Source organism: Callithrix jacchus, chromosome 5 (genome assembly GCF_049354715.1).
Source record: "Callithrix jacchus isolate 240 chromosome 5, calJac240_pri, whole genome shotgun sequence".
NCBI lineage: Eukaryota > Metazoa > Chordata > Mammalia > Primates > Cebidae > Callithrix > Callithrix jacchus.
Genome location: NC_133506.1, coordinates 87,443,063 through 87,458,363, shown reverse-complemented (window position 1 = coordinate 87,458,363; position 15,301 = coordinate 87,443,063). Strand labels below are relative to the sequence as shown.

The 15,301-nt window shown below is 33.1% G+C and overlaps 1 protein-coding gene across 26 annotated transcripts in view; it reads right to left on the bottom strand.

Moving 5' to 3' along the window:
* Window positions 1–15,301, bottom strand: part of EFCAB3 (EF-hand calcium binding domain 3) — a 466,563-nt gene that overhangs the window by 211,866 nt on the left and 239,396 nt on the right. For 19 of the 26 annotated variants that reach the window (XM_035300329.3, XM_035300331.3, XM_078373418.1 and 16 more), the window contains 6 exons: window positions 14,903–15,007; window positions 14,038–14,091; window positions 13,357–13,461; window positions 6,151–6,252; window positions 4,587–4,649; window positions 411–464 (listed from right to left, as the gene is read on the bottom strand). In XM_035300329.3, the coding sequence (XP_035156220.3) occupies window positions 411–464; window positions 4,587–4,649; window positions 6,151–6,252; window positions 13,357–13,461; window positions 14,038–14,091; window positions 14,903–15,007 (483 nt within the window). Of the gene's footprint in view, window positions 1–410; window positions 465–4,586; window positions 4,650–5,313; window positions 5,361–6,150; window positions 6,268–13,356; window positions 13,462–14,037; window positions 14,092–14,902; window positions 15,008–15,301 lie in introns of those variants that run through there. The other 7 variants (XM_078373435.1, XM_078373437.1, XM_078373436.1 and 4 more) reach the window with 7 other exon arrangements.

Genomic DNA, 15,301 nt, shown 5'->3' with positions numbered 1-15,301 from the left:
TATAAAAATTAGCTGGGTGTGGTGGCATGCGCCTGTAGTCCCAGCTACTCAGGAGGCGGAGGCAGGAGAATCACTTGAACCTGAGAGGTGGAGGTTGCAGTGAGCCCAGATGGTGCCACTGAGCTCCAGCCTGGTGACAAAGCGAGACTCCATCTCAAAAAAAAAAAAAAAAAAAGAACTTGGACCTCTAGTTTAATCAATCAAAAGGCTTAAAACAAGTTAAAAGAACTGTCCGATATTCTTAGTCATAAATCTAGAATTCTTTTTTGCCCTTAAAGTGTGTTTTTCATGTGCTTTGAGCACCCTTTTAAAAACAAAATATAGTTCTTTTAAAATGTTTAATTTAAGAAAAGTAAAATAAATTGACTGAAAAAATCAGAATAATATATATTTGGTCACTTCTTCCTCACCTGTAACAGCTTCTAAACTATCTATCAGGTTTTTCAGATAAACATTCTTGTAGGCTGTAAGACAAAGTTTAACAGAGAAAAGCAATAACATGGACTCTAAAAAAAGACATATAGTACAGGAGGTTCTTTTTATTGACAATTAATTGTTGAATAATCAATGAAAATAAATACAGTTAAAATGAGGACCAAGATTTAATAGTAAATAATAAATTAAAATGATATAAAAGGTTCAATAGCAATGAATAAATGCTGACTTTTAAAAGTGTGTTTTGGTATGATTTCCTGGCAAAACTATATCATTACATACTATAGCATCTTTATTTCCATTTTATTTTATTTAATTTATTTATTTTAGATGGAGTCTTGCTCTGTTGCCCAGGCTGGAGTGCAGTGGTGTAATCTTGGCTCACTGTAACCTCTGTGTCCCGAGTTCAGGTGATTCTCCTGACTCAGCCTCCCTAGTAGCTGGGATTACAGGCAAGAGCCACCACACCCAGCTAATTTTTGGATTTTTAGTAGACAAGGTTTCTCCATGTTGGCCAAGCTGGTCTCGAACTCCTGACCTCAAGTGATCTGCAGGCCTTGGCCTCCTACAGTGCTGGGATTACAGGTGTGAGCCACCTTGCCCAGCCAGCATCTTTTTAAACTTTGAAACATATAAAAAGTAATTTTTGCAAAAGTGATTGACTTTTTTCTTGAGGATTCTTCTAACTCCTTTGAAGTCCAAATCATGATATTTTAAATGGCCTTTCAAGTCACTATTCACAGGGAATTTTCTTCAATTATTAAATGGTCTAATTCCATCAGGTCCATACGTTCAGTGGCTTTGTGTCTGATTTGAGCAGTCCTCCAACTTTACTTTCACTTACTCATTGAAATTATGCACATTTCTCAATATGTATAAAGATTGCTATTTTGTATTGCCTTATGTTCATGCAGCAGGCAGAGAATAGTGTTAAATTAGGAACTAATTACTTACGTGGTCAGTTTAGTAATCCCCTGAACCAAATGGAGGCTAAGAACTCAATTAAATTTCAATTGTTTTACATCATTGATATCTATCTTAAATTAAGAAAACAAAATAAATAAAGTTTAAAACTTATAATTTAAGACACAGTTTGTATAATAAATTAACAAATACACAAGCATACAGGGAAAAAGTAAATAATTCCTTCTTTCACCTCTTCTCATTTTCATTGCCACATCCACCATTACTAACAGTTTGGCATATATCTTTCTAAACTTTTCTTGTGCTTATAAAGGTATTTTAAATACATATATAATACTACTATAATCTAATATATATATAAATATATAGTTACATATATACATATATAGTATACTCTCACTCTGTCTCCCAGGCTGGAGTGCAGTGGTATGATCATAGCTCACTGCAGCCTCAACCACCCTGGGCTCAGATGATCCTCCCACCTCAGCCTCTTGAGTATCAAGGGTTACAGGTATGTATCCACCATGCCTGGCAATTTTTGAATACTTTTTGTAGAGATGGGCTTTCACCATGTTGTCCTAGGCTCAAGTGATTCACCTGCCTTGGTCTCCCAAATTTCTGGGACAACAGGTGTGGGTCACCATGTCTGGCCTAAAAGTATACATATTTTTAAAAATCAATAATACAATATATATTTCTCTGTAACTTATTTATTACAGTCACAAAAAAATAAAAAGAAAGCACCTCAATATCTATTAGTAGAGGAATGAGTTCTGGCTGAACAAATTGGGTTATACCCTGGATTGGCAACAATACTATATGGATCAGTGATGAAAAACAGGTTGTAAATCCTAATTTTATAAAACAAGATTTCCTCCCCTCCTCACCAGCAACTGTGCCCTACCCCATGATGCATAAAGAAAGTGATTACAGGCTTTAAAGAAATAAAAATGAAGAGCCTTGTTTGTTTTTTTTGTGGGCTTTTCTGACAGCTATTCAAATGTCTTTTGGGCAACAACTCATTTAAAATTTTGAAACAGTCATAATTAATCCTGCAAGCTCAGCCTCTGTTTAAAATCACAGTGCTTCTCAGGCTGGGCACAGTGGCTCACACTTGTAATCCCAGTACTTTGGGAGGCTGAGGCAGGTGGATCATTTGAGGTTTTTCAAGACCAGCCTGGCCAACATGGTGAAACCCCATCTCTACAAAAATACAAAAACTCGCCGGGCTGTGGTGGTGCCCGCTTGTAATCTCAGCTACTTAAAAGGCTGAGGGAGAAGAATCACTTCAGTCTAGGAGGCAGAGGTTGCAGTGAGTGGAGATTGTGCCACTGCATTACAGTCTGGGTGACAGAGTGAGATCCTGACTCAAATAAATAAATAACCACAGTATTTCCCATAAGGCCCATCATTACTCAGGAGATCTTTATGATATCAAGTTCCTTTTCTCTAAGCTTGACTTCCATGACTTCCAAAATAGCATCCAGATTATTTACATTAACCTTCCCTTGTTTTGAACATAATAGGAAAGGGAGAAAAATGAAATAACTCTAAAATATTAACTATTTTCAATTCTAGTATTCTAAAATATTAAAAGTATATTGATAATACATTTATATGATTATGTTCAACTAATAGGTGTTAGTTTTAAATGACTATACAGATATAACAGCTGTTACTTTTAAATGATTATATATTATTATATATATTATCTGTAAATGACTATACAGATAGTTATAGTAAATGGCTATACTATCTATATATACATATATATGTATACTATCTGTATATATGTATACTATCTGTATATATATATATTTGCTGTCAAGTTTCTTATACAACTGAATATTAACCCATATATATGTACAGATATACATATATAAATATTTACTGTCAAGTGTATGTATATTTATATATGTATATGTATACAACTGCTGTCTAGTGTATTTATATTTGCTGTCATAGTAAATGACTGTCTGTATAGTAATTTAAAAGATAAAAAAGAATAACTTTATAACCTTTATAACAATTGCTAATGTTTTCATGAAAAGAACAAAAGTATAGTAGATTTGTTGATTTGTTCTACTCCACAGAGGTTAAAAGCAGAGTTAAAATTAGAACTTGTTTCTTGTTTCCTCACACCTTAAACATACCTACCCATGGAAAGGTTATGTGGTGCAGGGGTTAAGCAACCATAACGGGAGAGCACTACTCTATAATTTCTACAAAAAAGAGATTGTATGTTTCCTACACTCTCACTCTCAGATTTTCACCATTTCTGGTCAAATTTTAGAATATATTGCCAAACATTTCCCTCACTCCCTTCTTCCCTTCCTTCCTATCTTCCTGTGCTTCCTTCTTCCTGTCTTTCTATATGTCTTCCTTTTATTTATGTTCACAGGAATGGTTTTTCAGAGAAAGTTTGAAAATTACAAAGCAGTAGAGAATTTCCTTCTATGATAAAGTATAGGCTATTACCAGGAAAAATACAGATGTGTCACAATAAGCAAAATAAAATATTCTATTAATATAAATTTAACACTTGAAGATTTTCATATATGTTCTCATTGAGCTTACTCATGTTTATTATACTTCACATCTTTCCGCAACTTATTTAGGAACACCTTTTCATTAGCTGTAAGAAAAGGTGCAATTCAGATCTCTGGGAAATTAATAATGGAGATTCACCAAAACATTACAAATTAGAGAACTGCAGAAAGATACATTTTAGTGATTTGCTTTTAAAATTAATCTATTTTATAGTCACACAATGTTCACATTTAAGAATGGAAATACACAGTGACAAACCTATTCATTCTTTGGTATTAAGACATTTATTAGTCTATCTCTTCCATGTTGGAACACTAAAAAAACAAGCATCAAATACTTCCTTCTTCTTTCTATTCTACTGTTGTTCTATTCCTCTCTTTTTCATTGCTCACATTGTAAACTTAATACTAATCTGAGGGAGTAATATTTGTCACCTAGACAACTATTTGGCAACATAGAGATGACTCAAATTGTATTCAAAGAGGTAATGGCAATTTCTTTTCAAGTCAAAAGTGCCTTTCTATTAACCTATGGCATTTTTTAGGCGAAATTATCCTATTAAAAGATTGAGAGCTGCTTACACAGGCCCATTAAATTAAGTTTCCTGGAAGGCTTGTGGCATTTACATGGCTTACCATCAATGGGCAATGTTTTTAGCAGTTGCTTGTGCTCCTTACCTGTAAGCTTGATCCCCATGTGTTTTAGAATACTCAGCAGATCACCAGCATCTATCTTTTCTCCTTTAAAAAAATGAAATATTCTTAAGTAAAGTATTAAGGAACAATCTAATTATTTCAAGTTATGTAAAAGTACACTTGTGCTGGTATAGCCTTTTCTGTAATACAAGGATGAAGAGGAATAAGAATATGAGATTTCTTGATAAAAATAGAGAAATGGGAAACTGAAAATAGAATTTGTCCCTTAATATGAGGAAATGGGATATATTCTTAATACTGGGAATAATACCAGATAGCACAGAAGAAAATTTGGTCATATAATTATTAAGATTAGGATGGTTAGCATAATAAGGTATACAAGAAAGTATGACATTTTATTTTTGTTAAAACTATGTGGTTAGACGCTTGCAGTGAATTTATTACTTTGATCCTTTTAATGCTTCACTCTGCTATTACCGAGTCCATCTTGTTTTTTTGGCCTATAAATACTGGTGAAATCATTTTATTGGAAGAAAGTGCTAAAGAATGTAAAATGTTATCAAGAAATAGTTCTTTTTGTTTTACTGATAAAATACAGACACTGTTAATCTGTTAGTCTGTAAATGCAGATATTTTATCAAAATATTAAAAAGATGTGAATTTATGTCCCAAATATATTAGAAAGATATGATTAAAAATTTTAGTGCAAACAATTATTAGTTGTAAATCACTTACAACAAATGCTTACCAGTAAAGGCTTTCACTTCAATGCTTTCAGAGCCACTTTATTAACAGCTATAACACAAATGTATCATTTGAAGCTCATAAAATGTTATATCATAAGAATGTCTTCTCCCTCTTATGGTTTTAACACCCAGTAGGAGCACTTATTAAGTATACTGGGCATTTTGATAAGCACTTTAGTCATTTGATAAATATTTACTCAGAATATGTAATGAACATGAGGAAACAATTATAAATATTGAAAATAAACTTATTTAGAAAAGGTAACTTTGACTTTCTAACCCATAAAATAGCAAATCTTATATTTGATAATGGAAAGATGGAATTCTAAAGTGGCTTTTTCCTAGGGGTCAGCTTTCTTGTCCTCAAAATTTGGAAAGCTCTTGTATTGATCATGCCACTAGTACTCAAAATACTACATTCCCAACTTTGTTACTCTGTCTTATTTGAACTTTCACTATAAAAAGTTCTCTTTTCCACCTGGGTGTGATGGCTCACACCTGTAATCCCAGCATTTTGGAGGCGTAGGTGGGTGAATCACCTGAGGTCAGGAGTTCGAAACAATCCTGACCAACATGGTGAAACCCCATCTCTACTAAAAATACAAAAATTAGCCAGGTGTGGCAGCAGTTGCGGTAATCCCAGCTTCCTGAGACTGACACAGGAGAATCACTTGGACCTAGGAGGCAGAGGTTACAGTTAGCCAAGATCACACCACTGCACTCTAGCCCTGGAGACAGAGCAAGACTCAGTTAAAAAAAAATTATTTTCCCTTTCTTTCCAATGCTAAAGGTCCGTAAAACACAAAACTCAGAAAACCAGTGATATCTAGCGTGCTCACCACCAGCTGGTAGGCTTTGTTTCAGATCTTCAAGTTCTTTATCTGTGAGCTTGATTCCCATGTCGTCTAGAATGGTGTCCAGGTTTTCTATGACAACATTCCCTAATCAGAAATAGCCTGTGAGGAACATGTAGTGACTAAAAAAAAAATTTCTAAGTTTTTTTTTGAGACACATATTCACTGAGAATCTGAGAAAAGCTGTGGATCTTATATCTCCACACATATGCATTTTGATAAGCTGGGCATTAGGATTTAGGAGGATGTGCTAAAGCCCATCCATGGACCTCATAAGTGTTCATGAAATCTAGCTTTAAACATCTGTTCCTATGAATCATGATTATACTTTTCAACATAAAGAGAAAAAATTCATTGAATCAAATACATAAATGAATTTGACAATGGAATTAAAATTAGGATCTTTTCTTTAAACCAGTGAACTGATCAGTGGATGCAAACTTGGGGCAATAATATATTTTTGACCAATACATAGAATTAAAAGATAATCTCTCAATACTACTACTACTAATGATGATGATGATAGCTAATATTTACAGAGCTGTTTTTTTTTTTTGGTACCAGACATCATACCAAACATTTCATTGACGTCTTGTCATTTAATCTCAGAGAGATATCAGATAACAATTACCTGAATTCCTCATATAAATAGCTCATATTTTCATTAACTTTTTTGGCATGTAATTACATCTTCCCCACTAAGTTTATAAACTCTAAGAGAGTATGGGATACATTTCTAAACAATATGGTTGATTATCTGGTTAAATAAAGATAAATCTGTTTTTAAAAAAAATCACATGGAATCTATGTGTTGGAGAGGTTGCAGGATTCACAATGTAATTATTAGTGAATGATATAAAGGCCAAATGAGTACCTTATATTCATCTGTCTTCTTATTACATCTCATTCACATTTAAGGTACTTCATACTACTCAGCACTATGTTTTTTCCCCAACATTTTATAATAAAAAGTTCCAAACATTCAGAAGAATTGAAAGAATAGTACAATCAGCCAACACCACTTACATGAAATAATATTAACATCTCACCATAGTTTACTTTTTCTCTCTCATAGTGTCTTTCCATAAGTATGAGTATTATACTTTATATATATATAATATAATATGTATAAATATGTTTTTCTTCATGAGTACATATATAAACACGTTTTTCTTTCCTCAATCATTTGACTGCAAGTTGTGGATATCATAACTTAGTATCCCTAAACACTGCAGCATGCAATTAATCTTCTAAAAATAGGATATTCTCCTATGTGACATTGTTGATAAATATATAGCATAGTCACACCTAAGAGAATTAACAATAATCTCTTTGTATAATCTCACATCTAGTTCATATTTTAAAATATTTTTATTAATTGTCCCCCAAACATCTGTTATAACTGTTTCTGTCAAAGGTTCACATTGCATTTTGTTATTCTCTTTGTCTCTTTAAATCTAAAAGTTGGCTGGGCATGATGGCTCACTCCTGTGATTCCAGCAGTTTCGTAGGCTGATGTGGGCAGATCACTTAAGATCATGAGTTCAAGACCAGCCTGGTCAATATGGTGAAATCCCATCTCTACTAAAAATATGAAAATTAGCCAGTGGTGATGGTGCACACCTGTAATCCCAGCTACTTAGGAGACTGAGGTAGAAGAATTACTTGAACTGGGAGTAGGAGGTTGCAGTGAGCCAAGATCATACCACTGCATTCCAGCCTGGACAATAGGGGAGATTCTGTGGAAAAGAAAAAAAAGGAAAAAGGCTCCCCACATTTTCTTTTTAACATTGAACACTGACTTTTTAAAAAGACTACGCCAGTTTTCTTGTAGAATGCCTCACATTCTGAATTTATCTAATTTTTTTTCTTTGTGGTATTATTTTACTTGCTTTTTATTCCTTATATTTCAAATAAACTAGAATCATTATGGAGTAATGGAATTTCTTCCCAATGATACATAGTAAATTATAGGCATTTCTTTCTCCCTCCTTCCCTCCTTTTTTTTTCTTTTGAGATGGCATCTCGCTCTGTCACCCAGGTTGGAGTGCAGTGGTGCGATTTCAGCTCATTGCAATCTCTGCCTCCTGGGTTCAAACAATTCTCCTGCCTCTGCCTCCCAAGTACCTGGGACTACAGGTGCATGCCACCACGCCTGGCTAATTTTTTTGTATTTTTAGCAGAGATAAGGTTTCACCATGTTGGCCAGGCTGGTCTTGAACACTTGACCTCAGGTGATCTGCCTGCCTTGGCCACCCAGTCCTTCCAATCTTTCTTTTGATGCTTAGATTGTGGTAAACGTGACCAGTGGTAGTCTATCCATGCTGACTCCTGTTTTTTTTTTTTTTTGACATGCACACTTTAATCTTTGAATGCTTCTTTGCTTTCTGAATATATCCCACACTCACTTTGTTCTTTCCCTACCTCAGACCCGGAAGCAGCCTTTCTCCAAGGAGCTCTGGGGCTCTTTTTAGTGTGGAAATTATTAAGAAACCGCAATCTGAGGACTAGATGTTCTCACCGAAATTAAACTGTCATTGGTTTTCAAATCCTTTAAAACCCTTTTTAGGAATGTAAAGGAAATTCCTATTTAAAACAAATAGGCAAGCATACAAACAAACAACCATGATTTTGTAGTGATAGTTGTGGTTCAAATTTCACAATTACAGGTTTTTCATAACTTTTTTGACTTTATATTTGTATCTCTTCTTTCCAACACTGAAATATCTTGAAAAAAGCCTGAAATGTCTGGGTTCCTTTTATTTATCAACTATTTAATATTTGTTTTACTCTGTAACTACCTGTAATAGTCACAATATTACACTTTAATATTATTATTAATGATAAAAGTATTAACTGAAGTTTAAGATTCCTTTTAAGTTCTTTCTGTACTTAATATATATTTCAGTAAGTACTATTATATGTCTCAAGGAGGACTTTCTGGGTGGAATCTAGTTGTTAATCTTTGAGCTTTCTTGATATGGATATATGTATCTCTCACAGGGCTTGATATATTTTCAGCTATTTCATTTAATAGGTTTTCTGTGTCTTTTCCCATCTTGTCTCCTTTTGAAACTCTCATAATTTGAGTATTTGTTCATTTAATGGTGTCCCATAAGTATTATAGGCTTTCCTCACTCTTTTTCATTCTTATTTCTTTTTTTCTCTGAGTGGGTAATTTCAAATGACTTATCTTCAAATCAGATATTCTATTACTTGATTAAGTCTGCTGTTGAGCCTCTGTACTATATTTTTAAATTTCGTCTACTGAATTCTTAAGCTGCAGAATTTCTGTTTGGTTCTTTTTTATGATTTCCATCTCTTATTGACTTTCTCATATTTCATGCCAGTAAGAAACCAAAATGAGCAGGAGTACCTATACTTACACCAGACAAAATAGATTTTAAGACAAAACTATAATGGAAAAAAAATTAATTCAAGAGAAGGGAAGAATTAAATTAAAAAAGAGAGAATGAAAGCATAACAAGTTGGCAAATAAAGGAAGAGTAAATGTTGATTTAACTAAAATAAAATATTATATTAAATGTAAACGGGACAAATATTCAAATTGAAAAGACTGTGAGTCTATATTTAAAATAATATATGCTGCTTATATGAGACACATCTTAAATATAAATATAGAGAAAAGTTGCAAGTAAAAGGATGGATACATAATACAAACACGAATGAAAATAAAACTGGTATAATGAAATTAATACCAAGCTAAGTAGAGATTATGGCAAGATAAAGCAGCACATTGCAGCATGGTAAAGGAGTTAATTCATGAGGAAGATAATCCAGTTCTAAATTTTTATGTTCCTAGTAATGTAATTTCAAAATATATAAAGCACAGAATGACAAAACCTAATAGAGAAATAAATCCTCACCATAGAGATAACAACATATATCCTTCAGAAATTGCTAGAATAAGCAATCACAATTTATCAAGAATATTTGAACAACATAATAGACAATTTAAATATATAGAGCACTGATGTATGTTTCAGCAAAATTAAAACTAAAAAAGACTGTTACCAGGATCTTCCCTGTGGATCATTATGAAATAACTAACTCTCCTGCCATAAACAATTATTAAACTGGACAATATACATAAGGCTACTGTTTTCAAGGATTAGACAACAGAAAGTACAAGACTCTGATCCTTGAGAGAAGAAAAAATTATGAAGTGAGCCTAAGGACAATTTTCCAGGAATTTACTATTTCTTTATTTGCCAACTTGTTATGCTTTCATTCTCTCTTTTTTAATTTACTCTTCCCTTCTCTTGAATTATTTTTATTTTTCCATTATTCCCTTTATTAGCTTGTTAGTTTACACAGTTAGCTCTCCACATCTCTGGGTTCCACATTTACAGATTCAACCAACCACAGGACAAAAATATTTTTTAAATAGGTGTTATCTGTACTGCACACATAGCATTTACATTGCATTAGGTGTCATAAGTAATTTAGAGATGATTAAAAATATATGGGAGGATGTGAATAGGTTTGTGCAACTACTATGTCATTTTATATAAGGGAACTGAGCATCCATGAATTTTTCTATCTGTGCGAGGTCCAGGGACCAATCCCCCACAAATATCAAGGAGTGACCATATATTTTTTTACTATTCTTTGAGTAGTTACCCAAGTTTATGAAACACATCCTTGATTTTTAAAAATATAATATAAATTAAAGATTTTTGCCATATCCCAGGTTAGTCCATTTAACCCAACTCTTGTTATCTCCTTTTGTGATTTGATGACTTTTTGTGCTGGTGTGCTTTGATTCCTTACTTTTAATATTCTGCATATCTGCTATGGGTTTTTTCCTTTGTGATTACCATGAGGCTTAAATAAAACATAACATCCTATTTTAAGTTGATGACAACTTAACTTTAATCACATACAAAGGGCTGAGTATGGTGGGTAACACCTGTAATCCCAACACTTCGAGAAGCTAAGGTGGGCAGAGTGCTGGAGCCCAGGAATTCAAGACCAGCCTGGGAAACATGCTGAAACCCTATCTCTACAAAAAATTTAAAAAATTAGCCAAGTGTGGTGGTGTGCACCTGTAGTCCCACCTACTTTGGAGGCTGAGGTGAGAGGATTGCTTTGAGCCAGGGAGGGCTCTCAGTTGCAGTGAATTGAGATCACACCACTGCACTCCAGCCTGGACAACAGTAAATAAAAAGACCCCATCACATTTTAGATGATTGATATTATGGTTTATATATTTTTGTATTGTGTGCCCTTTAATAAATTATTATAGTTATAGTAATTTTTAATATGCTTTCTTTTAACTTTTATACTAGTGTTGAAAGCGATTTACCTACCACCATTAGAATATTACAAAATTCCAGATTTGACTATATATATTTACTTTTATTAGTAAGTTTTAATAATTCATATGCTTTTATGTTGTTAATTAGCATCCTTACATTTTAGCTTAAAGAACTCCCTTAAGCATTTATTGTAGGGCAATAAACTAATAATAATAAGCTCCCTCAGCTTTTGTTTTTACAGGAAGGTATTTCTGTCTCCTTCAGCAGTTTTGCCAGATATAGTATTCTTGGTTAACATATTTTTTTCTCTTAATATTTTGAATATATGATTCCACTATTTTCTTGTCTACAATATTTCTGCTGAGAAATATTAAGCTCCTAAAAGACAACTTTCTCAGCTACTATTGGTATACTAAGGATTATTGACATTAAGTCCCCAAAAGCACCATTGTTAGTCTTATAGAGGCTCCCTTGTATGTGATAATTTACTTTTCTTTTGATGCCTTCAAAATTCTTTTTCTTTGGCTTTTGACAATTTAATTACAATGTGTCTTGATGTAGACCTCTTTAAATTCAACCTATTTTCTCACCATTAGGCTTCAGGAAGCCACTGGCTGGGCTTTCTGGTTGGACATGGCTGCCAGCAGAATGCAGTGCCATCACCAATGTCAGCACACTGTGAACCATGTATACCTTTTTCTGTTCCTACCTGACCCCAGGTTGTCTAGCCCTGCCAATTCCCCCATTGTTCCCCATGAGGCGAGACAGAAGTTGGCCCACCTAAAATTTTCCAGAACACTGGGGAAGCTTAATGTTCACCTTGGGATCTCTTTTCTCACTCAAGAAACCATCAGCTCAGGGGATCCCTTTTGGTGTAGTGCTATGCTACAACAAAATGAAACCTCTCCTCTTACCTTTCTAATATAGTTTTCCTCCATTTTTGTATGCCAAGGGGATGCATTTTAGCCTTGTTCTCAGGTTCTAAGATTTTCACAAAGGCATTCTTGTCTGTCAATAGTTGATAACTGGTGTTTCTGTGAGGTGAACTAGAGCAGGGACCTCTATTCTGCCATCTTGCTGATGTCACTCTCCCATATATTTAACATCTAACTACATGTCTTTAATTGGTACATCAATAGTACTGAAAATGAAGCAATGATTTGATAAAGATATCTTTTGCGGAATGAGCTTTCCATAGGGCAATGGTGAAACAGTATGCAACCCATGGCAAAGTTATAACTAAATGGCATGCAAGACATATGAACAAACATTTTTATATGCAAGAGACAGTGTTCAGTAAGATGTTCCTAGGGAATACTGTTTTGTATTATTGGCCCATGTCTAGCTTAATATATTCTATTTTAGTTCCTTTAAAGTAAAGATTTTTTTTTTTGTGATTAACCACACTTCAATTTTAATTCAATTTTTTCTTTAAGACAGACAATTCTGTTCTTGATTCATGAAATCTGATTCAACAATTTGAGAATCCATGTCTATAAATAAGGAGGGAAAGTTGTACATATTGGCTGAAACTCTGGTAGCTCTAGTTCTTATGAAAACTGTTAATTTGACTAAGGCCCTAGCAACTTTCTCAGCTACTATTGGTACACTAAGGATTGTTTACATTAAGTCCCCCAAAGCCAAGGACAATGTCTACTTTTGCTTACCACTGTATCTCTGGCACTTAGCATAGCACCTGATATGTAGTGCTTAACAAAAAATTGTTAAATGAATGAGTGAATGAATGAAAAAATTAAAAGTACTAACTTTAATACGTTAAGAGAAAAAAATCATTTTCATCTATGCCAAATAAGTACTAACAAAAATATTAGCCAAAATTCTCTTTAGGGTGCAAAGCTATTAAGAATCCAAAATTCCCTTGAGGGTGGAAAGCTATTAAGTTTCTTACCATTCACTGGTAGATTTGGGGTCAGATCATTAAGTTCCTCAGCTGTGAGTTTGAGTGCCATGTTTCCAAGTATACTGTCAATGTCATGAACATTGACTGGCAACTCTATAAAAGAGGAAGACATGAAGAAATTGAAACAAAAGTCACAATGTAATAAATATTAATTTTTATGCAACATAATTATCAATTTTATTATAAAGAAGAGCCCAGGGACACTTGAGTGCTTAAAGAGGGCCATTAATGAACTAAAATTAATGTATTCATTTATAGCCAGTATCCAAAATAAGCCCACATAAGCAGCATGTTGAAAGCTGATAAACCACTCAGGTTATTTATGGCAGAAATATAGCAATTTTTCAAATAGTTTTTAATATAAGTATCCATACAAATAAGGTTCTGTTTGCTCTGTATCTCAGGATATACTAGCTTCTCTAAAATTTTGATACCTAAGACTAAATTTTATAATTTCCACAGCCAAAACTGAGAAAAATCTAAGATAGCTAGAATAAATTTTAAAAATAAAATGCAGAAAATTATAAACCAATGTCAACATGTATATATATTAAAATTAATTATGGAAATATATATGAGATTGATAGCAAAATTTAGTGGTGAGGAAAAAACAAAAGCATAACACAAGTACCTCAATTAATCTGCTTTCTCAATTTGCATATCACTTACCTTTTATATCTTTCACACAGTTCAGCAACCTATTCTTATATATTTTTCCATTAGCTGTAAGAAAATACATAATTTATGTAATATGGAAAATATGTATACAAAAGCAATACAGAAATCTCTTAAGTTCAGATATACATACCACAAAATAATTTGCCCTTAAAATTTACTTAATATCTTCTAAAATAATAAAATTAAAATATAGACAAAATTTTTTTTTATTCCTAAGCATTTTTATTAGTTATGTGTAGGATTGTTTCATTTCTTTTTTTTTAAATATATATTTTATTGTGTTTTAGTTTTTAGGGTACATGTGAAGAACATGCAAGACTGTTGCATAGGTACATACATGGCAATGTGGTTTGTTATGGTAAATCTGTCAGTACTTTAGCATCTGAGAAAATTATTAATACTAACTAGGGTAAAGCAAAGAAAGTATACCTTTTCTGACTTTATTCTTTTTTTCTCCACTCTCCCATACATCTATATATTTCTCCTCCTCCTCCTCTTCCTCTCTTATCTCCTCCTCCTGTTTCTTACAGATCTTAACCCAACACATCCCAATAGGATGAAAGATAGCCATCAATATTAATTCCTTAGCCCTGATGGGAAGATTTATAGTTATGTATATTTTATTAGACAATTTTTGTATTCCTAAATATTAAAAATAGTTACCTAAGAAATTATGAATATTTTATAATCCCTAATTTATAAACAATGTACAACAAACATAGGTTACTAAATAATGTAAATTCTGAGGACATATTCCTAACTACTTCAAGACTCTACTGATATGTATAATGTGGAATGACTCCCTTGATGACTACATTAACTCCCTTGAAGAATACTACTATTTTGAAATGCCTACCATCAATTGGAAGTAATTTCTCTAGTTCCAACTGTTCTCTAGATGTGAGCTCTCTCCCCATATTTTGCAGGACATTTTCCAGGTCATTTAAGTCAACTTCTCCTCCTTCAAAACAAAAAACATAGAGAAAAATAAAATTTTAAAAAATATTGTTAATTCCATATTATGAAAGCAGAATTAAGGCAAATAATGGTATTTGTTAAACAACAAGCAGTCAATTGCAGATACAGAGAATGAATAGTATTCCTTCAACCTTAGTAAAAGAGGTGTTCCCAAGTGATGGTTATAAAATAATATTGTACACAGTTATATAAAACTTATGTCATTTTAAATTAGCATAATGGCAAAGACAAGTGGTACAAATAAATGTGCTATCTAGGGTAGGGAATTAAACTAGAA